The following is a 27,810-nucleotide window of genomic DNA, read 5'->3' on the forward strand; positions in this document are numbered from 1 at the left end:
AACAGGAGTAGCTGGTTGTTCCATAACTGAGCCCTCCCTGTGCTTCCAGTCACAACCTGAACAGGAGTAGCTGGTTGTTCCATAACTGAGCCCTCCCTGTGCTTCCAGTCACAACCTGAACAGGAGTAGCTGGTTGTTCCATAACTGAGCCCTCCCTGTGCTTCCAGTCACAACCTGAACAGGAGTAGCTGGTTGTTCCATAACGGAGCCCTCCCTGTGCTTCCAGTCACAACCTGAACAGGAATAGCTGGTTGTTCCATAACTGAGCCCTCCCTGTGCTTCCAGTCACAACCTGAACAGGAGTAGCTGGTTGTTCCATAACTGAGCCCTCCCTGTGCTTCCAGTCACAACCTGAACAGGAGTAGCTGGTTGTTCCATAACTGAGCCCTCCCTGTGCTTCCAGTCACAACCTTAACAGGAGTAGCTGGTTGTTCCATAACTGAGCCCTCCCTGTGCTTCCAGTCACAACCTGAACAGGAGTAGCTGGTTGTTCCATAACTGAGCCCTCCCTGTGCTTCCAGTCACAACCTGAACAGGAGTAGCTGGTTGTTCCATAACTGAGCCCTCCCTGTGCTTCCAGTCACAACCTGAAGCCTGCCATGGAAAAGGGGATTGGCACGGCTGTCAATATTTTGGTCTTGAAATTAAACTGGTATACTTTTTTATTTATCACAATTTTTGGGGGACCAATTATGGTAATTGCAAGCTGATTTGTAAAAAATAAATTCATAAAGGATTTGCTTGTGAGTTAGCTGAAAATGATATTTAAACCATTAGTTATGAGTGCAAAATATTTGGTTTAATTTGAAGTTAATTCTGTTGGAGTTTACATTATAGGGAACAGGCTGGCTTGACGGGTCCTCCATATTACGTCGAACCCTGCAAACAAAATGTTGGCACGTCTTCGTCATTCTGATCAGTTTCGTGTAATAACTCGTATGATGTAACTTTGCATTGGGTCTCTTGACGTGTATTCGAATGCAAGTCCATATGTAACGTGGTTCTGTTTATGCTACTGTAACAGTATAACTTTAGTCCGTCCCCTCGCCGGGCTCGAACCAGGGACCCGCGGCACTTGCAGAGCAAGGGGAACCACTACTTCAAGGTCTCAGAGCAAGTGATGTCACCGATCGAAACGCCACCAGCGCGCACCACGGCTAACTAGCCATTTCACATCGGTTACACTACCTACCCTTCAGGCTTATTGAGAAGTTCAATCAGTATTGATTGTGTCTCCTTCAGTAGTGTGGTCTTCCTACAGTATGTTCTTGTTCCAAGTTGCTGCACGTGCCTGATTTCCAGGAAGTGTATAAGTACCCAAACCTGCCAGAGTACTTGAAGGACAGAGTGGTCTACAATATATCAGAGAACAGGAAAGAAAACCTCTATCTCCCCATCGCTCTGCCTGGGGACTCCATGGACAAGTACACTCTGGCTAAGCTATATACAGACAGTTCATTACACACTGACTAAACTATAGCCAGACACTTCAGTTCAGTTATCGACTCAATGGAAAGTATTAAAGTAAGACGTATGGACATGACATCTCTCATCCACAAGAGGGCATATTTCCACAACCAAGGAGAGCTAATTATAAAGAAATCAGGCTCATGTAGGCTACAGCTGCCATCTTGGATCATGTTGCATCAGATATGGAAGGAACACAGCTCTCCAACCTTCAGTGTGAACTGAACCCCTAAAGGAACATCACTGAAGTTTTCAAATGTCTGTCTGATTCATCAAGATCAGAAAACGACATTTTCACACCGCACCTTCAACTTTGTTTATGAGGGGTGAGTAGTAGAAATGTACATGTTTAAAAATGTGTTGGATGTACAAGAATTACACACTAACACATTTTATTGTGATGCGTTTGAATTGTAATCAAATTGTAACATGTTAAAATGCATCGCACTCCAGCTTTCATAAACATGAAAAAGCAAGCTTGGAGTACATTTTAGACCATGTTTATTATTTTTTTTAAATTACTACAGTTAACATGTATTGGAAACAGGTTAGGACATGATAGAATTGCAAACGGAATGTGTGATTTTTCAGGTAGGGTAAAGTCAAATAATCCCAACCCTTAAGGTGTGCCTCCTGTAGAAAACTGGGACAAAAGAAACTGGACTGACATTGAGCATTTGTGGGCCACAAAGAGTCGAAGAAAAACAGACATTTCAACCTGAAGTAAGTGAACTAGTTTTAATATCTTGTTGAAAAGAAGAAGGTAAGGAAGTGCTGCTATGATACAGTAGATCTTTGTAAATAGAAGGTGTCTTTGGTTAATTGGTCGTCTAATAACATACTTCATATAATTAAAACGCTTTTATTGTTACAGCTTGTTAAATGGAACAAACATTTAACTGCTTGCATGGATTTTTTTTCTCCATTGAACATACCAATGAAGGCATTTTCATTTTATTAAAAGTTCCTTGGTCCTTCTTTTGTATTTCTCAATTCTTAACTGTCAAATACTCCTATACTCCAACTATACGTGTTATCTAATATACGGGGTGTCGTCGGACGGGGCCACAGTGTCTCCCGACCCCTCCTGTCTCAGCTTCCAGTATTTATGCTGCAATAGTTTGTCGGGGGGCTAGGGTCAGTCTGTTATATCTGGAGTACTTCTCCTGTCTTATCCGGTGTCTTGTGTGAATTTAAGTATGCTCTCTCTAATTCTCTATTTTTCTCCCTTTCTTTCCCTCTCTCTTTCTTTCTTTCTTTCTTTCTTTCTAAGGACCATGCCTCCGGACTACCTGGCCTGATGACTCCTTGCTGTCCCCAGTCCACCTGGTCGTGTAGCTGCTCCAGTTTCAACTGTTCTGCCTGCGGCTATGGAAGCCTGACCTGTTCACCGGACGTGCTACCTGTCCCAGACCTGCTGTTTTCAACTCTCTAGAGACAGCAGGAGAGGTAGATACTCTGAATGATCGGCTATGAAAAGTCAACTGACATTTACTCCTGAGGTGCTGACCTGTTGCACCCTCTACAACCACTGTGATTATTATTATTTGACCCTGCTGGTCATCTATGAACATTTGAACATCTTGGCCATGTTCTGTTATAATCTCCACCCGGCACAGCCAGAAGAGGACTGGCCACCCCTCATAGCCTGGTTCCTCTCTAGGTTTCTTCCTAGGTTTTGGCCTTTCTAGGGAGTTTTTCCTAGCCACCGTGCTTCTACACCTGCATTGCTTGCGGGTTGGGGTTTTAGGCTGGGTTTCTGTACAGCACTTTGTGACATCAGCTGATGTAAGGAGGGCTTTATAAATACATTTGATTTGATTTGATCTATTGCATGGGCATATAATTGCAGTACCTTACTGATTGTTTCCCTAGTAGACAACCAGTGAAGAGACAGATGACTTAGTGCTGAGGTGTGACTTTTCCTGAGAGCAAAATGGAGTCGTCTGATCACAGTAAGTTAGACTTGGATATGGTGAGACTATACAGAACTATACTAATACACTTCTATAGCTACAGTCAATCCTGAGGTTATACAGTGCCTTGCGAAAGTATTCGGCCCCCTTGAACTTTGCAACCTTTTGCCACATTTCAGGCTTCAAACATAAAGATATAAAACTGTATTTTTTTGTGAAGAATCAACAACAAGTGGGACACAATCATGAAGTGGAACGACATTTATTGGATATTTCAAACTTTTTTAACAAATCAAAAACTGAAAAATTGGGCGTGCAAAATGATTCAGCCCCCTTAAGTTAATACTTTGTAGCGCCACCTTTTGCTGCGATTACAGCTGTAAGTCGCTTGGGGTATGTCTCTATCAGTTTTGCACATTGAGAGACTGAAAATTTTTCCCATTCCTCCTTGCAAAACAGCTCGAGCTCAGTGAGGTTGGATGGAGAGCATTTGTGAACAGCAGTTTTCAGTTCTTTCCACAGATTCTCAATTGGATTCAGGTCTGGACTTTGACTTGGCCATTCTAACACCTGGATATGTTTATTTTTGAACCATTCCATTGTAGATTTTGCTTTATGTTTTGGATCATTGTCTTGTTGGAAGACAAATCTCCGTCCCAGTCTCAGGTCTTTTGCAGACTCCATCAGGTTTTCTTCCAGAATGGTCCTGTATTTGGCTTCATCCATCTTCCCATCAATTTTAACCATCTTCCCTGTCCCTGCTGAAGAAAAGCAGGCCCAAACCATGATGCTGCCACCGCCATGTTTGACAATGGGGATGGTGTGTTCAGGGTGATGAGCTGTGTTGCTTTTACGCCAAACATAACGTTTTGCATTGTTGCCAAAAAGTTCAATTTTGGTTTCATCTGACCAGAGAACCTTCTTCCACATGTTTGGTGTGTCTCCCAGGTGGCTTGTGGCAAACTTTAAACGACACTTTTTATGGATATCTTTAAGAAATGGCTTTCTTCTTGCCACTCTTCCATAAAGGCCAGATTTGTGCAATATACGACTGATTGTTGTCCTATGGACAGAGTCTCCCACCTCAGCTGTAGATCTCTGCAGTTCATCCAGAGTGATCATGGGCCTCTTGGCTGCATCTCTGATCAGTCTTCTCCTTGTATGAGCTGAAAGTTTAGAGGGACGGCCAGGTCTTGGTAGATTTGCAGTGGTCTGATACTCCTTCCATTTCAATATTATCGCTTGCACAGTGCTCCTTGGGATGTTTAAAGCTTGGGAAATCTTTTTGTATCCAAATCCGGCTTTAAACTTCTTCACAACAGTATCTCGGACCTGCCTGGTGTGTTCCTTGTTCTTCATGATGCTCTCTGCGCTTTTAACGGACCTCTGAGACTATCACAGTGCAGGTGCATTTATACGGAGACTTGATTACACACAGGTGGATTGTATTTATCATCATTAGTCATTTAGGTCAACATTGGATCATTCACAGATCCTCACTGAACTTCTGGAGAGAGTTTGCTGCACTGAAAGTAAAGGGACTGAATAATTTTGCACGCCCAATTTTTCAGTTTTTGATTTGTTAAAAAAGTTTGAAATATCCAATAAATGTCGTTCCACTTCATGATTGTGTCCCACTTGTTGTTGATTCTTCACAAAAAAATACATTTTTATACCTTTATGTTTGAAGCCTGAAATGTGGCAAAAGGTCGCAAAGTTCAAGGGGGCCGAATACTTTCGCAAGGCACTGTATGTAGTTTATAACAGAGTTTCGGGAAGAGAGCTTTAAGCTTCCCTGCAAACAACAATGAGTTGTTAGGACGTCCCCGGGACATCACAAAATGGTCTCCTAAAGTCATCAGGACGTTGTGTCATGGTCTCCTAGAAGATTTGTCTAGTTCCCGGTTGGTCCCGGGGACGTCCCCGAGAATGTTTTTAGGATGTTCTTGGGACGTTGTGTCATGGTCCCTTGGAGGTTTTGTCTAGTTCCCAGATAGTTCCGGGGAATACTTCAGGTTATCTCGGTATAACCAGGACCGCTCGCGTAGCCCTGCCTCTCTTTCTATATCGAAGCGTTGTCCGCGTAGAGAGGTCTTTTGCCTTGTCACTCTCAACGGTCTAGCTCTAGCTGGGATGTGTGAACCCCACGTTTATCCTCTAGATTCTTTGCTTCACCACTAATTGGTTCTTGAGTTGTTATTAAGCCTTCTTCCTACCAGTCTCTATATGATTTCCCTGTGGTTGAGTATTTCCCCTCCTAGGCCAGTGCGAGGTGTTGGAAGCAGTCGTTAAACTGTGGCACTCAACACTTTCCCAAGGTGAACTGGTCGTACTTTGATCATAGATAAATTTGATCTCCGTTATATTCTCTGCATCACCCAGCTGTCCCGTCCACTGGCCGCCTTTATATGAATTCATATATTGTCAATTTTCACATGTCTGATTAACCAGTACTGGTCCTTTAGTTATATTTACTATATACCCTTGGAATGTGTTACTGGTCACTGATTTTCACAACACCACTATGGTATTATTATGATCCCAGGTCAGATTCCATTTTGTAATATTATATCTCTGTTTTAACTTGACTGAAGGACACAGTGAGTCATTTGTTATGGTGCATTGTACGGGTGTGCCCCATCTCTTTGTAAATGCTCTATAGGTTGGTATAGAGTTGGCACATTTTTCTTGGAGTATCTCTAGTCGCTGTACTAATTCTCTCTCTTGTTTTTCATACACTATCCCTAGGTTTAGTCCTATTATTATGGCGGTGGGTACTAATATTATGGTGGAAAGGATACTTACCCACCAGCACCATCCCACCTTACATTCCCTATGCCTGGTTCTATATTCTCCCAGCCTCATTTCCCTGTGGAAACAGAGGGAGACATTCTCGTTAGTTTTGTTTTCTTTCTTATTTATTTTTTACAAATGGGGGACCTAGTATGGCCTGTGTCCCTTTGTCTAGATGTGCCCTCTCCAGGGTCTTGTGTGTCTGAGGTTAGTTTTCTTTTTATTAGGTTAATCAACCTTCTAATTTTTCCTTGTGGATCAGGTAGAGCAGCTTCATTTCTACCTCTTCCCTCTCCAGGAGCTGCTTTCCTGTCCACCAACATGTGGCACGAGTATACACAGTCCAATTTGGTTTTGGGGTCCTGGGAAATGTATATTTGCCAGCCCAATTTCACCATGTGCCTTTCTCTTTTGTCACCCCTGACGGGTTCTGTATCCTCTATGGCCATAAGCTTGGAGACACAGCGCATTGTCTTCTCTTTCCTCATTAACCTGCCCCAGTTATGTTTTCTTACTGGCTTACATGTTCTTTCAATTATTTTACGTGTGTTCTGACTCTCTCTATTTGGTCTGGAACAAAAAATGGTTCATATTTATGACTACCCTTATAATTATTTAGCGTCCGATAAGCTGAGGAGATTTTCTTCTCCTTGTAGCATATTTATCCCTAAGTGGTTTATTATTTTCATAACTTTTTTAAAGTCCATCCTGAAATTGTACCCTGAGGCGTCCAGTCTTTGCATTATTTTACTTCCCTGTAAAGTCCCATTCCCCTACTCCTGTGTCAGTGTCCAACTGACCTAATACATTTGCACATGGGTCACTATCTGTCTCAGCTCTTTCAATGTAGTTATGCCTATGTTTGACTTCCTCTTAACTGCTGCTTTTAATGGCTGTGGTTTAAAAACGGCTTTTTTCACTTCCGCATCTGCTTCCTGTTGCCGCAGCTAATACTGTCAGTACCAAATATGGTCTCTGTTTCCAAATATTGACTGACTGTCTCACTGTCTCCCTGTTTACACTAATTAATTTTATAGAACTCAACATTTCTATGTAGTAACCTATAAGATAATTATACAGTTCAACTTAATTAACCCGATACTCTCAATGACCCTGGGTCACAACAGATGCCATATATTCTTGTCATCTTTCTACTATTTGAAGACAAACCTTCAAATGATTAGATAAGGCCACAACACTGCTAAACATAGCATATGTTTTCTGTACTAATGAAATCTCTCTTTCTGGAGTCCACTGTATTTTATCTAACAATAACCTGGGTTAATCTTAACTCAGTCGCATCAATAATTTTATATATGTTGCGTAGTATGGGATCCATTACCTACAGTACTTTATTATCCCTAAGAACTGCAACATATTTATTTTCAAAATTACATTTAATGCTTTATAAAATAACTATTTTTCTACCTTCATCTTTTTTTCTGCCCTGTTGGCTTAAAATATATCCTAAATACTTAACATAAATCTTCCTGCATGGCTCTCAACATTACACTAGTGTCTCCTAGATTCGTTGGAGTCCCATCTTATAGCAGGGCCATTGCCATGGGGTACCAGGGCTGTGCATCGAAGGCCACTTTGCCACAATACACACTTACATCCTCTGGCCCCCCTTCTTTTTCTGGAATGACTTTTAATTAGAACCCAATTTCGTATTACTACGAGGTCTGCCTGCCTTAACGGTGCTGAAAATAAATCACTCTTGTTAACATATCTTCACCTTGAGGTTTGTATACATTTCCTATTTAGTTATAAACTCTATAGTACTTTCTTATTTCTCAGGGATTTTCCCTCATACAACGCCCATAGTGACACTTACGCACTATGTTAGCTTTACTTTCCCAAGGAAATAATACAATTTCAAAGTAGTTATACACTTTGAATAGAGACTGGTGTTCCTTAATCATTTTATAATTCATTTCCACCTGTTCCAACAATTTCTAGTGAAGTTGATCAGTCTTCACGGGAAATTCTTAGGATTCAGGGCTATTTGCCTAATCCTGTGGGTATTCCTGCGAGCCTAGTGCTGGGCAGACCTGCCTTTTGCCTGCGTATCATTTCCTGTTCTGTACCATTATTTTCTACCCTACTTTGCTCCTCATGAGCTGCCGTAGTATCTATGGTAGTGTCCATTTAGGGTTATTTTCTGGAAATTTTTATCATCCCAGAAAGTTGTCTACCCTCAAATCCTAGAAGGTATTTTATGGCTGTCTAGTCTACCTTTCTCAGTTTACCCCATGATAAACCCGGTACGACGAAACATCCTAATGATTTGTAAGGTAAGGCACTAGCTCGCCTAGTCCTTTGTAATTCCTCCTCGTCCGCATGGAGGGCCAATGCTCTTCCTGCGTCTGGGTAGGTTGGTACTGCCGTAGCCATATCTCTAACTCTTTAAAGATATCTACTTTAGTAAGTTGTTTGGAAATAGAGCGCTGGTAGGGGCCGTTAACTCAGGTAGTAGTAGAGTCTTAAATAGAGGTGTGGGGCCCCACGTTGGGCGCCAAGTGTCGCGATACGAAACCTTCAGCCCCGCCCCTTGGCCGGCAGCGGGGTGCTAGAGGTGGTTAGCGTCCCGTTCCCTGGATTGGACAGGGCACTATAGATACTTCAGGTTATCTCGGTATAACCAGGACCGCTCGCGTAGCCCTGCCTCTCTTTCTATATCGAAGCGTTGTCCGCGTAGAGAGGTCTTTTGCCTTGTCACTCTCAACGGTCTAGCTCTAGCTGGGATGTGTGAACCACACGCTTATCCTCTAGACTCTTTGCTTCACCACTAATTGGTCCTTGAGTTGTTATTAAGCACTAGTCCTACCAGTCTCTATATGATTTCCCTGTGGTTGAGTATTTCCCCTCTGTGATGTATCTAGTTTAAAGTGTGAAGACCTTTAGTCAACTTAGTCTCACTACTCTGCCCGTCGGCTATGTATCGCTTGGATAAAACTTAGATCGATAAGACAATTAATGAATCACCACTGGACACACCTTCCTCCTTGTCTTTTAATGGTAACTCATTCTGTCATAGAGCATTGATCCCCGTTTCCAGTGTCCCGGTAGCGGGGAGTGTCAGAGTTGTTATCTCCCGTGCAGTTAACTGTCTTGGGAGGACGTTCTACTCGAGACAAAATAAGACTACCGTTTATTTTTGAAAACACTCTGTTGTTTGTCTTTTACAATCAAACACATTTCAAAATACACAATTTGTTACTCGGTCACACACAGCGTTAATCAAAAACATGCCAATGCCTTAATGCTCTATAAATGCCTGGTACAATGATAACACTTATCTCTACATTAAATGCTTATAATAGTTCTTTAATTACATTTGAGAGATGACGGGGAGACCCACGAGATCAGGAGCAGAGTCTCAATCAGACAGAGTGCTGAGAATTTAGTTTCGGTATCGATTCCTCCTATGAGGGATCGGTGGTTCACTTAAATTTCGAGATTCAAGTTAGTCTGGAGAGATCAGAGATTCTCCGCTGAGCTACCGCAGTGGCGAGAAATACCCAGCCGGAATGTGGAGCTCAATCAATTAAGATATTATTGCATCCAGATTAACCAGGCGAAAGGCAAACTGCCGACTAGAACAACTGTTCAATAGCTAAACGGCAGGAGCCCAAGTTCCAGCAAGTTAGAATCTGTAAGTTATTTGAGTCAGGTGGCAATTACCCGAAGTCAAATGGTTGTCTAAATGAATTCAGAATTCAAGAAGTCAGCGCCGAAGTATCGGCAGTTTCTCTATATATACCTTTTTATCCCTCACTCGAGGTCACGTGAGTGTCCTCCCCTCTACACACTTGGAGGACACACAGCTGCTTTACCACACATTAACAACAGTTCATACAGTGCCTTGCGAAAGTATTCGGCCCCCTTGAACCTCGACCTTTTGCCACATTTCAGGCTTTAAACATAAAGATATAAAACTGTATTTTTTTGTGAAGAATCAACAACAAGTGGGACACAATCATGAAGTGGAACAACATTTATTGGATATTTCAAACTTTTTTAACAAATCAAAAACTGAAAAATTGGTCGTGCAAAATTATTCAGCCCCTTTACTTTCAGTGCAGCAAACTCTCTCCAGAAGTTCAGTGAGGATCTCTGAATGATCCAATGTTGACCTAAATGACTAATGATGATAACTACAATCCACCTGTGTGTAATCAAGTCTCTGTATAAATGCACCTGCACTGTGATAGTCTCAGAGGTCCGTTAAAAGCGCAGAGAGCATCGTGAAGAACAAGGAACACACCAGGCAGGTCCGAGATACTGTTGTGAAGAAGTTTAAAGCCGGATTTGGATACAAAAAGATTTCCCAAGCTTTAAACATCCCAAGGAGCACTGTGCAAGCGATAATATTGAAATGGAAGGAGTATCAGACCACTGCAAATCTACCAAGACCTGGCCGTCCCTCTAAACTTTCAGCTCATACAAGGAGAAGACTGATCAGAGATGCAGCCAAGAGGCCCATGATCACTCTGGATGAACTGCAGAGATCTACAGCTGAGGTGGGAGACTCTGTCCATAGGACAACAATCAGTCGTATATTGCACAAATCTGGCCTTTATGGAAGAGTGGCAAGAAGAAAGCCATTTCTTAAAGATATCCATAAAAAGTGTTGTTTAAAGTTTGCCACAAGCCACCTGGGATACACACCAAACATGTGGAAGAAGGTGCTCTGGTCAGATGAAACCAAAATTGAACTTTTTGGCAACAATGCAAAACGTTATGTTTGGCGTAGAAGCAACACAGCTCATCACCCTGAACAACCATCCCCACTGTCAAACATGGTGGTGGCAGCGTCATGGTTTGGGCCTGCTTTTCTTCAGCAGGGACAGGGAAGATGGTTAAAATTGATGGGAAGATGGATGGAGCCATATACAGGACCATTCTGGAAGAAAACCTGATGGAGTCTGCAAAAGACCTAAGACTGGGACAGAGATTTGTCTTCCAACAAGACAATGATCCAAAACATAAAGCAAAATCTACAATGGAATGGTTCAAAAATAAACATATCCAGGTGTTAGAATGGCCAAGTCAAAGTCCAGACCTGAATCCAATCGAGAATCTGTGGAAAGAACTAAAAACTGCTGTTCACAAATGCTCTCCATCCAACCTCACTGAGCTCGAGCTGTTTTGCAAGGAGGAATGGGAAAAAATGTCAGTCTCTCGATGTGCAAAACTGAGAGACATACTCCAAGCGACTTACAGCTGTAATCGCAGCAAAAGGTGGCTACAAAGTATTAACTTAAAGGGGGCTGAATAATTTTGCACGCCCAATTTTTCAGTTTTTGATTTGTTAAAAAAGTTTGAAATATCCAATAAATGTCGTTCCACTTCATGATTGTGTCCCACTTGTTGTTGATTCTTCACAAAAAAATACAGTTTTATATCTTTATGTTTGAAGCCTGAAATGTGGCAAAAGGTCGCAAAGTTCAAGGGGGCCGAATACTTTCGCAAGGCACTGTATATGGGCATCCGTTTATGACAGTGCCCTTACTCTATCAGCAATGAGTCTAACAGCTGTTCCCATTCAGAGATGTCACTTGAGGCAGAGGGTGGTTCTTCCTGACACCAGTCTTGTTCAGTAGTTGGTTGGCTTGATTCATCTTCTGGTGACGTTGCCCAATCCGGTATTTCAGTAGGGGTGGTCATCTCTGTCTCTACCATTGGTGTAAGGCAGGGGAAGAGGACCAGGATGTAGATCCATTTGGTGTTTTACTACAGTCCCTTGGAGGTTTTGTCTAGTTCCCAGATAGTTCCGGGGACATCCATGAAAATGTTTTAAAAACCTTTTTGGGATGTTGTGTCATGGTCCTCCAGAGGTTATTTCTTGTTTCAGTTTGGTCGCTGGGACGTCCAAGGAAGTTTTTAGGTTGTTCTTGGGACGTTGTGTCATGGACCCTGGAGGTTTTATCTAGTTCCCGGTTTGTCCCTGGGACGTACTCTGGGAAGATTTTAGGACATTCTTGGGAGGTTGTGTCATGGTTGGGACGTTGTGTCATGGTTGGGACGTTGTGTCATGGTTGGGACATTGTGTCATGGTTGGGACATTGTGTCATGGTTGGGACATTGTGTCATGGTTGGGACATTGTGTCATGGTTGGGACATTTTGTCATCGTCCCCTGGACCCAAGAAGGTCCTGAAACCAGGAATTACACAAAGGGCCCAGAGAGAATGTTCCCTTGGGACAATCACGTGACGACTTCAGGACTAGTTAAAGGAAAGTCATGAGAACGTCGTAAATAGGTCCTGACATAGACCTCAGTGACGTCCTGGGTCCATCTAAACCTTGGTTCACTACCTGAAGCTGCCCCCACCAGCAGAAGGGCCAGCACAACCTTGGGGGGGGTCCAACCCCGATCCACAACTATCACCCACGCCAAAACCCTCAAATACCAAACTCTACCAACTACTAGCAGCAAAACTTGTGTAGTGTGTGTAGTCTGCTGTTTATTATACCATACCACTTGATTGTGTTTATTGTGTCTCCTAACTGTGACATGACAAAGTAGTAACCTACAGTACCATCTTGTGGTCAGCTATTGAACGGAGCAGAATTATGATGCTGCAGAGTCTTCCCTAAATCATTTTTTTTTTTGCAAGGGACATGCATGTAACCTACTCATGTAACCAAGATGATAATCAACCAAGATGCCATTTATAACCTTTTTTAACAGGCAGTTCGATCCGGCGGTCATTTTAAACCAATTTACAATTAAATGAAACATATACATTTTATTTGGCATATTGTATAAAATGGGAAATTGCAAGTTTGTAAAATGTTGTTGACCTCAAAACACCTAATTTAAGAATGATTAAACTACTAATATGTTGTTTTACAATTTTAGGAACTCGTAAAAATATGCTTTACCGGGCAGTTGAGTTGCCCATTAAAGGAATGCTATTAAGTCAAAGCTAGTGATAATGGACTATGGAGAAATATTGTCATGGGATTTTTTTTGTCTGTGCAAATACAAAAATCCTTTCAAATCCATATAATTAGTTACTGTCTGTCTGTTATCTTCAACGTGTTTCACAATATCATTCAGTACATGTAATTGCTCTTGTATTTTAAGCATATAAACTGTAAGTGCATTAATTTATATGCATTTGAATATTTATATTTTGACACACAAATACATCACATTTGATATCCATCCTCATATATCCTTTCTTCCATTAAAAAGGTACAGTAAATGAAGAAGACAAAGTCATTTTTTAGATCTAAAAAGTCTATGCTAATTCCAATCCAAAATGTGTATACTCTAATTGGTCAACTCAACCTGGCTGGTTGAGATGCATCGTGGTTGAGTTGCTTGCAATGCATTATCTATCAAAGCAATGCTAACAAAAATTTATTTAGAGACTAAATACACATATTTTGCAGAAAGAAAAAAAATCCAGATATTTGTATTCTTCTTGCTGTGCCAGTTAAAGTGTAAATAAGTTGTATATTCTTGATAATAATGAAGTTTAACCTGTGCCCTCCATAGATGCTCAGTTGGTGAATGAACACAGGTCCCAGCTCATTCAGAGGGTCACCATGGTGATGCCTATAGCTGATGAGCTGCTAGCTGAAGGCATGATTCATAAAGAGATGTACTCTAACATCAGCGCTGCCAGAACTGATGAGGACAAAATGAGGGAGCTCTTTAAAGCACTCCACTCTGGAGGAAACAAAGTGAAATCTGCCTTTCTCTCCATACTGAGGGAGAATGAACCTAATCTGGTCCAGGATTTGGGTGAGTGAAGATGTACACAGACATGTAATCTAGAGTGAAACTGACTGTTGTGTTTGAACATTTCCATTATTAGGTTGTAGTCAGAGTCTGCCATAACAATATCTTGTGTGAAAACTTGTACTGTAATAACACTTTAATGTGAGGTATTTATTCATTATTTGTATAATTTACATAGAATTCCACATCAAACAAGGAGATCAACAAGGTAAGTCATGTCTTTTCCACCTATCTAAATATCAACATTAATATGATTCAAATAATATGATTTAAACAGTGTTTGTTTTCAACAGAAACATTTGTAAAATTATGAATTGACTTTCTGTTATCGTATCAACATGTAGCGAACAAAAGCACAGCAACCCTGAAGTACAAGGAATTCATCAGAGGTGAATATGCCACAGTGCAGGAGTACAACTCTCTCCCTGGAGAACATGTGAAGCTAGATGATCGCTACACTGAGCCCCTGATCATCCAGAAACACCGTCAGCAGAGAGAGAGAGAGGAGGAGATCCGCTCCAGAGGACAGAACTTTCATCACGTCATGGGCCAGAGGGACAGCGAGGCCTACAAGAGTACCAAAGTGGAGAGGCTGTTTGATCCAGACGAGCACGGTGACATTCTGAGAATAGTGATACTGCAGGGCCACTCTGGAACTGGCAAGTCATTTACCAGTCAGAAGATCATGTCTGACTGGGCCTTTGGAAGACTTTACGAAGACCAATTTGACTTAGTTTTTCACCTGAGGTGCAAAGAACTGAACCAGGCCACTGGGAGAAAAAGTCTGATGGATCTGCTTAACTACGATCAGAGTTCATCATCAATGATCAAGCAGGTCCTTCTCCAGTCTCCTGAGAGGGTTCTCTTCCTGGTAGACGGCTTTGATGAGCTCAAATTCTCACTTGATGTACCTAAAGACTCCCTTCCCAGGGACCCGTGGACACAATGCTCTCCCGAAGTGACACTGAGTGGCCTGATACGGCAACAGATCTTAACCAAGTTCTTCCTGCTTGTCACCACCAGGTCCACAGCGTTGGACAAACTGATTGGAGTGGTCAAACATCCAGTGAGATACGCTGAGATATTGGGCTTTTCGGAGGAAGGTGTGAAGGTCTACTTTGAGAAGTTCTTCAAACAGAAGCAACACTCACATCAAGCCTATGACTCTGTGAGGGAAAATGAAACCCTTTTCACCGCATGTTTCATTCCAGTCATCTGCTGGATCATTTGCACAGTTTATAGGGAGCAGTTTGATGAAGGCACAGAGATGATACAATCGCTGGAGACCACCACCTCCATTTTTGTTGAATTTGTTGCCACGCTGTTGAAGCACCACTGTCAGGATTTGGGTCAGTCAGCTCTTACTATCCTCCAAGGACTAGGCAAGCTGGCAGAAAAGGGAATGGAAGAGCAGCAAGTCTTATTTGACCATGATAGTGTGTCACAGACAGTGTCAGATCCTTCCAAAGTCCCCTTCTTGTGTAAGTTTCTCCAAAAGAAAAGAGTAAGTCAGACCACTATGTACAGCTTCATGCACCTCAGCTTCCAGGAGTTTTTCACAGCCCTCTCATACATGTCACTGGGTGATGAGGAAGCTCAGGGGAAAGTTAGAGAGCTACTTTCTAAGGTTCAACGTGGACTGCTACACTTTCACCTCCTGCCCATTGTTCAATTTCTCTTTGGCATCTTAAACAAGGAAGTTGCAAAACGACTGGAGGAAAAACACATCTCTTGTTCTCAAGGAATCTGGACCCAGCTCAAACATTTTATTCTGGAAGTCATTGAAAAAGGAAAGGAGGATCAAATCGTTAGACGTACAATGCAGCTTTTCACATTTCATTGTCTATATGAGCTCCATGCAGATGATTTTGTTAAAGAAGCCATGGGAACATACACAGACATTAATATGTCAGGAAGTCCCCTGAAGAAAACAGACTGTTGGGTGTTGATGTATTGTCTTCAGCATTGCAAGTCTATCGAATGTCTTGAACTGAGTGGGTGCAATTTAACTGCAGAGAACATGAAAATCCTTCTGCCAGCGTTGCAGAAATGTAAAGCTCTCGTGTGAGTATTGTTGCTTGTCCCTTTAATGTAGATAGCCTATTTTTACCAATGTTTTTGATTTTGAATAAATAATGTAAACTGAATTATGCTCAGTTTCTCCTGCAAGCTCATCAATGGCGCCAAGGGAGATCATTTTCATAATGGATATTTAAGTAATTAACCATAAGAACCCAGGGATTATCGTGTGATAACTCCCGACCTAAGGGATGTTCTTCAGCCGAGGGCGAAGCCAAAATCAATGGCATCTAGCTAGCTAGCACAGGTTTAATGATGATGAGACATGAACTTAAATATATCATTATTTAATCAATCATTTATAAATAGGCAAACTCCAGCTGATTGCCAAGTTAATAATATAGTCATGGAAGATTGCTTGGCAAGTGTTACTTCTCCTTAGCTTTAGTTAGCTATCTAGCTAGCTAGCATACACACGATCACATCAAGCAGCTGAAATGACAACAAACTATGTGCATTTTCATTTGTTTTACCTTTGTTTCAGTATTGCAATTTATTTGGATTTATCCATTATAATGATGCAGATAAATTAATTCACCTGGCTCCGAGAAGCTGTCAGTCTCGTCACGCTCATATGTATTGCACGGGGGAGGTAAAAGATAAATGCGACATGTTGGTTAGGCACACAGCAAGGCTTATGTTATTAACCCCAGCTGTACCAAACCAGGCAAGAAACACGTGGAAATGATGTCTAGAAACGCTTTCCTGGGGGGGGGATTAAGTTTATGAATGCCTGTCTGGGCTACAGGAAAGTGGATGCACATTGATACTTTAAATGGAATTAAGGCATCATGGCATTTTGTGGGAATTAATGTGAATAATTCCCTGCTATCAACCAATCAGCATCCAGGATTCAAACAACCTGTTTTATTTTATTTTTTTTACAATTTTAACTCTTCGATTAATTCTTTCTGACATATCAGTTACTTCATGTTTTTTTGGGACACTGTTTGTAGGTTGCAGGTGGACGACCTGGCCGATGATGATTTAGATGGTCTGTTGACAGCGCTGGGAGAAGGAAAGAGTTTGGAGCTGGAGTAAGAATCACATGATCTTTACTGTAATATCAAACCTTATTCACCAAAAACAGTTTTCCAGTTTAATTTACTGCATCTCTACATCAACAACCTCAGACCAATTCATACCAATTATATGAATAATCATTTCTCAATAACTTTTCTACCATCAGTCTACTACTTTGAAACAACATTATTCAAACCACACTAGTCTGTTATTAGTGATGGTTCACACACACCTTCAACAAATATCCTTCATTAAGTTTGATAACCAGATTCATATATGTGTTTGATAAATAAATATTACATTTACTATTAATGTTTCTGTTACTTTCTGGATGTTTTTAGAGGGACTGTTTATGTTTCTCTCTTTTAAAATTGTGTTTTCTTTGCCTAACTCCAATTTTTCTGTGTATTTCAGTCTGCGTAACACCAACTTCTCTGATGAGAAAGTACAGGACTTGCTTGTTGCTCTCACTAAACACAAAACCAGAAAAGTTCAAATTGGAGTGAAGTCCATCACCAGCAATACAGCTGACAAATTCATGTCCCTCATCAGTAAGGCACATGGAGTCTTGGATCTGATAAAGTAAGTCTGAACTTTAATTTTAGCTCCCAATCAACTGATTATATATCATACAATATTAAATTGAATTGATTGTCTTTGAAAACAGCAGGCAGCAGAATGCCTCAAGCTACCGATCAAAAGTTTTGGGTCACTTAGAAATGTCCTTGTTTTTGAAAGAAAAGCACATTTTCTGTCCATTAAAATAACATCAAATTGATCAGAAATACAGTGTAGACATTGTTAATGTTGTAAATGACTATTGTAGATGGAAACGGCTGATTTTTAATGGAATATCCACATAGGTGTACAGAGGCCCATTATCAGCAACTATCACTCCTGTGTTCCAATGGCACGTTGTGTTAGCTAATCCAAGTTTATCATTTTAAAAGGCTGATTGATCATTAGAAAACCCTTTCGCAATCATGTTAGCACAGCTGAAAACTGTTGTTCTGATTAAAGAAGCAAAAAAACGGGTCGTCTTTAGACTAGTTGAGTATCTGGAGCATCAGCATTTGTGGGGTCGATTACAGGCTCAAAATGGCCAGAAACAAAATACTTTCTTCTGAAACTCGTCAGTCTATTCTTGTTCTGAGAAATGAAGGCTATTCCAAGTGAGAAATTAATTAACCAGAAACTGAAGATCTGTTGACAATACAGCCCACCCCTGAATGAGCATGTACTGTATAATGCAATATTTCCTTTCCTGTTGAGCTTTTCCTATAGGGCATTATAACACTTTGATAAGACATTATACAGCCTTGATCATAATGCTATATGAACGTGGTCATTCTTATGAAAGCATTTGTAAACCTATGGAAAAACTTGCAAGTTGCAAGTTTCACCTACTCTGACATGTGATATGTGGTTGTCGCAACTAGTGTGAATGTACTAGCTGTCAGTGGCTCTGGATAAGAGCTTCTGCTAAATTTTATTTTATTTTTTTATTTTACCTTTATTTAACCAGGCAAGTCAGTTAAGAACAAATTCTTATTTTCAATGACGGCCTGGGAACAGTGGGTTAACTGCCTGTTCAGGGGCAGAACGACAGATTTGTACCTTGTCAGCTCGGGGGTTTGAACTCACTTCCGGTTACTAGTCCAACGCTCTAACCACTAGGCTACCCTGCCGCCTCACTAACATGTCATTGAAATGTAGTCCTATGGAAAATGTTTGTAAGCAGTTGTTAGCAACTAATGTATGTCATGCATCACAATGCTTTATGCAAATGTGCTTAATGCATTATGAGGATATTAATGGAGATTATTTATGGGAAGTGTTACCAAAATTGAACAATACATCATTTCCACAATAATACTGTATATTATGACTTATCACTGTTTCCACAGGCTTCATAGTTGTGGGAATGTTGCATTGAGTGTCCAGCTACAGAAAGATGGAGTGAGGTGAGTATCTTTTAATATTAATTGTATTTTGGTTTTCAGTTGAAATTAATGTAGAAATGTGTATTTGATTGAATTTGACTAACAGTTGTACAGATGATTTCTGAAAAGTTCATAATTGAATAACCGCCTCGAGTGGATGAAGAGGTTTTGTTTGTGAAAGTCATTTTCTGTGTTGTATCTGGTGTTTACAGTACGCATCTTGTCAATTAAATCATTCATGCAATATATTTAAAAAAATTCTCTCTTGTTTTTGAAGAGCTCCCCAAATTGTTCTTTGGTTAAAAGTGCCAGAGATGAAAATGATCTGTGACTCTATCAGAACATCTGGCTACAGTTTGACTGGAGTGAAGTAAGTATAATTTCACATCTCTCATTACCGCAAATCACACATTTCACAGCGGATATCTTTATTTATTGTACGTGTTATGGAGATGATTCGTTGAAGCACACAAGTGATGAGGAACCCTTTCTGAGAGCTGAAGACGTCCCATGCTAATGCCTAGGTTTAAACCCAGTGAGCGAACACATTTTGATCCTATAGCTGTAGTTAAGACATTATTGTACTTGTTGAACTCTAGTTTATCTATGACATCACTAAGTAAGTCATATTATATCACAAATAAACTACAGTTTATCTTCCTCATATAAGGTTTGGAGTAGTACTGTGAAAGATGTTGTTTTGCTCCTGATGACAGGTTGAGAGTGTGGCGTGTGGCTGACGAGGGCCCATTCCTCTACCCTACAAAAAAGTGTCGGTTAACGTAAGGGAGACTAATAAATTATACTTCCTGAATATTCCATATTTTGAAAATCTCAAATTGAACCTTGAAACTCTCTCTGGTGATTTTTTTTTAATGTTTAATTGCATTTCATATAATTTATGTGACTTGCTGCCATATAGTGATTCACTTTGCTCAACATACTGAAGCCAGACAGTGAATAAACATTCATGTGTACAGGTTACACATAGACGGGCCTCTCAGATGCGGCGTAGGGCGTGAAGGTCAACAGTCAGCACTCAGCAGCATTGAGATGTCCCTATACGGCGTTAATGTATTTGACTGGAGACGCATCCATCAGCTACGTCAAACTCTGGAGCATAAGTAAAGACTACTGTCTTCAATTTAAATCTCAACACGCAGCGCACGCACACACACACACACACACACACACGGTTATAGAGAAGCACACTGAACAGCTGACAATGAGCCTTAAAGGTCATTTACACTTGAGCCAACATCTGCAGTGTTTATTATGAATGCGGTCTCTGCCAATGGTAGTGAAGTTGTTTTGAAAACGATGCTCTGCTCTATATAGTATATAGTGCTCTGCTCTATAACACGCCTCAGGTTGAACCTCGGCCAAACTATTACATATCTGCACACAAACAAAAATATGTCATAAGATTTTAATGGTGTCTGTGTCTATGTTTGTGTCACATGAATGACCTCTACCAGGCCAGAGTGGGATGAGCATGCTGATGAACTGATCTCGCTGCTACACTCTCAAACCTCTCTGGAGGACATCGGTCTGTTTGTGAGCCGCTTGACAGAGAGGTGTGCTGTCAGTGTAATCCGTCTCAGCCAGGCCTGTTCCAACCTGAAGGACATAATGTGAGTCCAACCTACTATATTATCAGTGTAGTCAGTCTCAGCCAGGCCTGTTCCAACCTGAAGGACATAATGTGAGTCCAACCTACTATATTATCAGTGTAGTCAGTCTCAGCCAGGCCTGTTCCAACCTGAAGGACATAATGTGAGTTCAACCTACTATATTATCAGTGTAGTCAGTCTCAGCCAGGCCTGTTCCAACCTGAAGGACATAATGTGAGTTCAACCTACTATATTATCAGTGTAGTCAGTCTCAGCCAGGCCTGTTCCAACCTGAAGGACATAATGGGAGTCCAACCTACTATATTATCAGTGTAGTCAGTCTCAGCCAGGCCTGTTCCAACCTGAAGGACATAATGTGAGTCCAACCTACAATACTATCATTGTCTGTGTTCTTATATTTGTTTCAGTGTTACTGTTCCACTCATGAATCCTCTATTCTCTTTCTCTCTTAGCCTTCAAGTAAACGGTTTCTTATTGGAGGAAGGAATACACTGCTTACGTGAATCAAAGAGGCGCCCAGACTGCCAGTTACTTCTCTTGGGGTATGGACGTACTTACTGTATATTATATTTTATACCATGGCATTGATGAATACTTGTTTCTGATTGGCTTGAAGGGCATTCTAGGGCGTGCATTATTTAAGTGATGTGGCCCAAGAAGCCGGTGTTTGGAGGATATATTGGCATGGGTGTTGTTTTGTTGAAGGCCGGCAAACTGTGCAATATATATCCTTCAAACAACAGATTATCGAGCATTATTACTTTTTTACAACGGGTTACCAAATAATAATTTACATATTTTCATTAAAAACATTATTTTGATTGATTTATTCATACTATTTCATCCTTCCTCAAGATTTAGTCCCGAGTCAAATCTAGGGTTGCTACCCAAGCCGCCTGGTCATTCGTTCGTTTGCCAGAGACACGACCAAGTCGTTAAGTCTTTTTGTTCTGTATCTATGGACGCAAGTCGTTAGTCGTTCGTTCTAAATTTTCCACTGCCATACTGGCTGGCAACATTATTATCCCTCGCTTGCTAGCTAGCCAGCTACAGCTAACTTACAGTCACGTCGAACAGTGCAGCCAGAATAACAGCAAATTAGCTGCATTTGCGTTTGTTTGAGTTGTTTTCTAGTGACATTTATTTTGAATACATCCCTAACAATGAGCTAATGATATGTGCTTTCGCCTGGCATAGAACATATGCTTTCTTGTCAGGACACTGTTGTTCAGAGGAGCTAGCCAACAACACAGCTAACACAATCACTTCAAACTGAAGCTGGAAAGACAGCAAACTAGCTGCATATAATTTTTATAGTGGAGATCAAGTTCATAATTTGCCTGGCTGGGCTGATGAGACAGTGGATTGTGCAGTCAGATGGAACAGAGTAAAAATACATTTTAAAGTAATAGATTTAGCCGGTGGGAATTTGTGGAATAGACACCGGCTGGAATACGGATTTGACCAATCAGCATTCAGTATTAGACCCACCCATTGGATAATTCCCTATAATGCACGGTAGAATTCAATGGCTATAGTTCATTCTGACATGTTCTATTTTTGAGCTGCTTTTGAAAGCAAAAGTCAAATTGGAAACAATATTGACATTTGTTGAATTTGATTTTCATAATGGCAAGCTAATCAAATCAAATCAAATGTATTTATATAGCCCTTCGTACATCAGCTGATATCTCAAAGTGCTGTACAGAAACCCAGCCTAAAACCCCAAACAGCAAGCAATGCAGGTGTAGAAGCACGGTGGCTAGGAAAAACTACCTAGAAAGGCCAAAACCTAGGAAGAAACTTAGAGAGGAACCAGGCTATGTGGGGCAAGCTAGGACTGATGGTTTGGTTAGCTAAACTAGCAAGTCTGTTTGGTTACCACGGCAACTACTTTAGCTATCTAGTGAACTTGCAAGCTACTGTACTTCAGTGGATGATGAACACATTTTTACCAGCAAACAAACAAATGTCTAACGGAAAATGTGTTCAATTATAGCCGTGGTATAAAAGGGATAATCAACTCGGGGCTCTAGAAAGTAATGCAACTCTGTGGAAGCAGTGTTGCCAACTTAGCGACTTTGTCGCTATATTTAGCGAGTTTTCAGACCCCTCTAAGTGACACATTTTCAAAAAAGGGTCTTGCGACAAATCTAGCGACTTTTTCTGGTGTTATTGGAGACTTTGACGTGAAAGCAGGTATCATTCTTACTCTTCTAAAGAGCAGCGGGTGCTGCCGTGGGCCCCACCCCTGTCCCAAAGCACTCACAGGCGGCCCAGTCCTCGCGCAGCAGTCCCTCCCAGCTGCAGTCAGAGCAGGAGATGTTCCCCCCTCCTTATCCAGACTGCAAATGAATCGGGCATGTGGGAAGCCGCAGCTTGCTGATCCCGCCCTGGCTTACACAAAAGAAAACAATTAACCTGAATTAGGGACAGACTAGTTACCATAATTTTCTCACATTGCCATTGACCGTTTTTTATATTGTCTCTTTTTGGTCCATTTAGATTGTTAATGTAGATTGTATACAAAAAAAATTAAAAAATTGTATGGTTAAAAATTTTCATGTTTTACTGTGACTTGTTTTAGGCTACTCCGTCAGTAACTCGGTCAGAGTGTCTCTTTTGGGTCAGTTTTGCCGGTCCCAAGCCAGGATAAAGGAGGAGGGTTGGAATTGTGACATAAAAAAAACAAGAATCAACAGAAGAAAGTTCATTTGCAGTTCTAATCATATTTAGGGTGTTTTTTTACTCACTTTTTGTCTCTCCCACGACGTTATTCCTCTCTCCTACAGCGTCCATCACAATTTCATGCACACGACCGATTATGCAAATTAGGCAATGATGTAATTTAGCAACTTCTAGCAACTTTTAGGACAGCCAATAGCTACTTTCATTACTGAGAAGTTGGCAACACTGCGTGGAAGGTCAGTCCACTTCGCTAGCGTGTTCGCTAGCGCATACACCTTCCACGTCGTTCCTTATTTTCCATAGAACGCATAGCCCCTCGTTGATTATCTCTTACGTATCAGTTATTTGAGGCTTGAATAAACCAATGAATCAACTGAAGTTATTAATAGGGTGTGCCACTAGATCTCTTCAGGTGTTAATCATCCCTTACCTCTGCAGGAGGAGATGCAGGAAGCTTGCTGACCAGTGCTCTGAGGAGAAGGACAAGAGGCTCAGTTGTAATGACAACGTTTTACTCGCTCTACATGGAGAATCATTCATAGAGATTGTGTTAAGGCATGGGAAGGAAAGTGGTATTGATGACACGTGGAATGGGAACGAAATCAATATTGATGACATGTGGAATGGGAACGAAATCAATATTGCTGACATGTGGAATGGGAACGAAAACAATAGTGATGGCACGTGGAATGAGAACGAAAGCAATAGGCCTAGAGATGATATAAAGTGTAAAGGGTGTTGTGTTGTTGGATAGTGACCATGATGAAGACAACAGAGATGGTATAAGAAATATAACAAGAGGACAAAGACAACAGAGATGGTATAAGAAATATAACAAGAGGACAAAGACAACAGAGATGGTATAAGAAATATAACAAGAGGACAAAGACAACAGAGATGGTATAAGAAATATAACAAGAGGACAAAGACAACAGAGATTGTGAGAAATACAGCATACAAGAGACGGAGGACAAAGACAAGAGTGAAGAGACATTCCTTTGATCCTGATACCACTTAGATTTGGACTGATACTAACTATACATACTGGAAATGTTTTTGGGGTGGTAATTTCAAAATGTAACTTTAGACTTTAGAAAGACTACAAGATTAAGCCAAATGAACTGAACTGAACATATCTTACCTGCATTGGAGTCTTTATGGGAATGGTTCGCACCATAAACAATGTAATATGCTGTATTGTTAAATATTATATGTACATTTCTGTATTATATGCACCACTAAACATGCCCATTTGAACTTTCCACTGCAGTACTTCCTTCATTGTAATATATTTTACCCCCATTCATTTATTACCACCATACTTATGTTTATTCTTGATATTATTATTGTCTAATTAAATACATTATTACATGTAATTGTTCATACTATATATGTTTATGTTGTGTGTATACTGTTTGTGTACATTATTATTTCTACATTCGGTCTGTTTATTGAATTGTCAGCACCATTTAGCCAGGTCAAATCCCTGGTACATGTAAATGTGCTTGGTGAGTAAAGGTGGTTGTGATTCTGAATCTGATTCTGTGAGTAGAAGTGCAGGAGACAAGCAGCATTTCTCTGAACCTCTCATATTCCCTGGGTTTCCGCTTGTGTTCCTCTGTCGCTCAGTTGGTAGAGCTTGGAGCTTGCAGTGCTAGGACAGTGTGCTTGATTCCCACGACCACACGAAAGTTTGGATAAAATTGAATGCTAAATGGCACGTGGTGTTATTATTAAATGTAGGCCACAGGAGATGAGTCAATTCTCTCTTCTCCTCCTTTGGGCTCCCGAGTGGTGCAGTGGTCTAAGACACTGCATCTCAGTGCAAGAGTGCAGTTTGAATCCAGGGTGCATCACATCTGGCCGTGATAGGGTGGTGCACAATTAGCCCAGTGTTGTGCAGGGTAGGCTGTCATTGTAAATAAGAATTTGTTCTTAACTGAGTTGCCTAGTTAATTTTTTGTTATTTTATTTGGTCTTTAAGTTGGTTACGCCCCTGGCAGCATCACACCATTCCAATAGTCTTGTGAATCTGTCAGGAATATGTTGTGGATGAAAATACTTTGTCAGCTAACACACCTGGATTACCCATTAGGCTTTCAAGTACAGCTATGGAGAGTTAATCAAGCTTCCTAAGGGTGCAATTTCAGACACATATGCAATCATTAATGACTTACAGAACCCATCTTTGTTGCCTTTAAAGACTATCTGTGCTACACAGGATTCCATCTTCCTCTTTTAGCACTAGACACAGCCTCATCCAATTCAAGGTGGTTCACCGTATCCACTGGTCCGGGGCCAAACTTGGAAGAATATTCTCAGATTTTGATCCTACTTGTGTTTGATGTAAAAACGGAATCAGCAACACTGTTTCATATGTTTTGGGACTGTCATAAACTGTCAGGTTGGAATTAACATTGAAATGTTTCTCTGATATGGCAGTGTCATAGATCCGTCTCCCCTTACAGCCATTTTTGGAGTACTACCCATAGGCAACCATCTTTATAGCACTCTTTTAGCTAGTACTCCAGAACCGAATGATGGTGGTTCCCCCATCTTATAAATAAGACATTACATTGAGTACATGTGGGAACTCCATACTGTTTTAGGAAACTTAGGCTCAATACCGGTCTTACTATGAACAGTCCACCTTCTGATGGCATTCTTATTAAAACAAATTTATTTGACTTCCCTCGTCATGGTTCCACCTGTCACCAGAGGGCGCCAGAGACCGTCCTGGAGACATTAATGACATTCAGGTGTGTCCTATTACTCATTATGAATTGTGTACCGTGTGCGTTTGTTTCCTGAGAGAGTTTTCGTGATCCTTCGGCTACCGTATCTCAGTTTAGTATTAGGTTCATCCATAACCACTGATTCCTCATCTGGTCTCTTCTCTACACCTGGGTCCAACCTCACCACATTCCATCTCTGACTTACTGGTTGGAGGGGTGTTTTTATGTGTGTGGTGGGGGTAGGCCTTGAGATTGGTGATGTGTGTCCATCAATGCTTGAAGAATGTAACTTGTGCCTCTTGCCCCGTCAGACCCTAAAACTTATGCTTATTTTGCTCCCTTTCTTTAAAACACCATCGTAAACTTACATTTTGGTCCAGTTAATGGTCAGTCTTTGTGGTCATGAATGTCTGTGAATGTGAGTGGTTGCATTTCTCCACCCTCCACCAATCGGCTGATTACAGGAACAGTGACAGGGTGTTCGTTGTGTTCTTGTTTGAACTACAGATTAGCCTTTAACCTTTGTACCCTTCTGCCCTGTGTGTATATAACTTGTCTAAAGTCTTTATACTTTAAATAAGTCATTGTTGAGTATATTATTTATATTTTTTACATTGTGTGGTCTAATTGTGTGTGATTTGTATGTACAACTGAATAAACAGAGAGGTGAAAAAAAAAAGAGTTGCAGATGTAATGAATTAATGAATAATTAACCAATAAACTTTGTTTGTGGACCACCCTAATCCCAGTTATTTACGTTAAATTAACATACATTTTTTGAGAAGATAAATAACCTACTGATTCAAAACAACATGTACTACATGAGGTAAGCATCAAACGTTTTCGAAGATGCCGTTGTCTGGCTTTACTAGCTGTAGCCTGCAGTCAACGCAAAATATGGTGTACTGTTATTTTGAGAAAGCCAACATTTTCTGTATTATAATGAGACCATATGATACGACAGGCCAAATTGATTATTTTTGTCACGTTGTCCTACATTAAATGTATTTATTAGACAGGGACAAAGTGGAGTGGCAATTCAACTGCTCAGACATGAGATGTATGTGACAGGGACTCCAGACAATCACGGATTACAAAAACAGACACCGATGCCCCGCTCTGGACGAACTAAACACCTTCTTTGCCCGCTTTGAGGAAAACAACATCGAGCCACGGACGTTCGTGAGGACTGTGTGCTCTCGGCGTGAGAAAATCATTTTAAGCGTGTTAACCCTCGCAAGGCTTCCGGCTCAGATGGCATCCCAAACTGTGACCTCAGAGCATGTGCAGACAGGCTGGCTGGAGAATTTACAGACATATTCAATCTCTCCCTATCCCAGTCTGTTGCCCCACTTGCTTCAAGATGTCCAATATTGTTCCTGTTCCCAAGTGAGCAAAGGTAACTGAACTAAATGACTATCACCCCGTAGCACTCACTTCTGTCATCATGAAGTGATTTGAGAGGCTAGTTAAAGAAAAGCTCCAACCAAATACCATCTTTTCCCTTACAAAAAAAGATTGCAGTTTTGAAAGTGTTTTTTGGATGCAGTAATAGCAGAAAAAACTGCATTGTGCTGCAGTTTAAAAAAAACGTATTTTGGACGCAGTGTTTAAAGCATACAGCAGTTACACTGCACTCTAACTGCAGTTATATTGCAGTGTCCTGCAGGTATACTGCACTCTAACTGCAGTTATATTGCAGTGTCCTGCAGGTATACTGCACTCTAACTGCAGTTATATTACAGTGTCCTGCAGGTATACTGCACTCTGAC

General features: G+C 40.9%; 1 protein-coding gene across 13 annotated transcripts; it reads left to right on the plus strand.

Annotated features, from left to right (window-relative positions):
- Positions 1-1,337: 1,337 nt before the first annotated feature.
- On the plus strand, positions 1,338-26,775 carry LOC110530755 (NACHT, LRR and PYD domains-containing protein 1 homolog). Of its 13 annotated transcripts, none has more exons than XM_021614008.3 (16): positions 1,620-1,793; positions 2,092-2,190; positions 2,741-2,916; positions 3,343-3,422; positions 13,691-13,939; positions 14,115-14,144; positions 14,281-16,000; positions 16,972-17,052; positions 17,453-17,620; positions 18,946-19,002; positions 19,259-19,351; positions 19,698-19,763; positions 19,962-20,105; positions 20,460-20,615; positions 21,068-21,157; positions 23,742-26,775. In XM_021614008.3, the coding sequence occupies exons 4-16, from the start codon at positions 3,404-3,406 to the stop codon at positions 24,055-24,057; spliced, it is 3,189 nt and encodes a 1,062-aa protein (XP_021469683.3). In that variant the 5' UTR covers positions 1,620-1,793; positions 2,092-2,190; positions 2,741-2,916; positions 3,343-3,403; the 3' UTR covers positions 24,058-26,775. The 13 variants fall into 13 exon arrangements, 10 of the variants coding, with proteins under 10 accessions (XP_090039290.1, XP_021469683.3, XP_090039291.1 ...); XR_016482792.1 differs by having other exon boundaries at positions 1,629-1,793; positions 3,346-3,422; positions 19,698-19,753; positions 23,742-26,637; XM_036986469.2 differs by having other exon boundaries at positions 1,629-1,793; positions 3,346-3,422.
- Positions 26,776-27,810: the final 1,035 nt, after the last annotated feature.

Source organism: Oncorhynchus mykiss, chromosome 8 (assembly GCF_057628025.1).
Source record: "Oncorhynchus mykiss isolate SJ-2025 chromosome 8, ASM5762802v1, whole genome shotgun sequence".
Classification (NCBI taxonomy): Eukaryota; Metazoa; Chordata; class Actinopteri; order Salmoniformes; family Salmonidae; genus Oncorhynchus; species Oncorhynchus mykiss.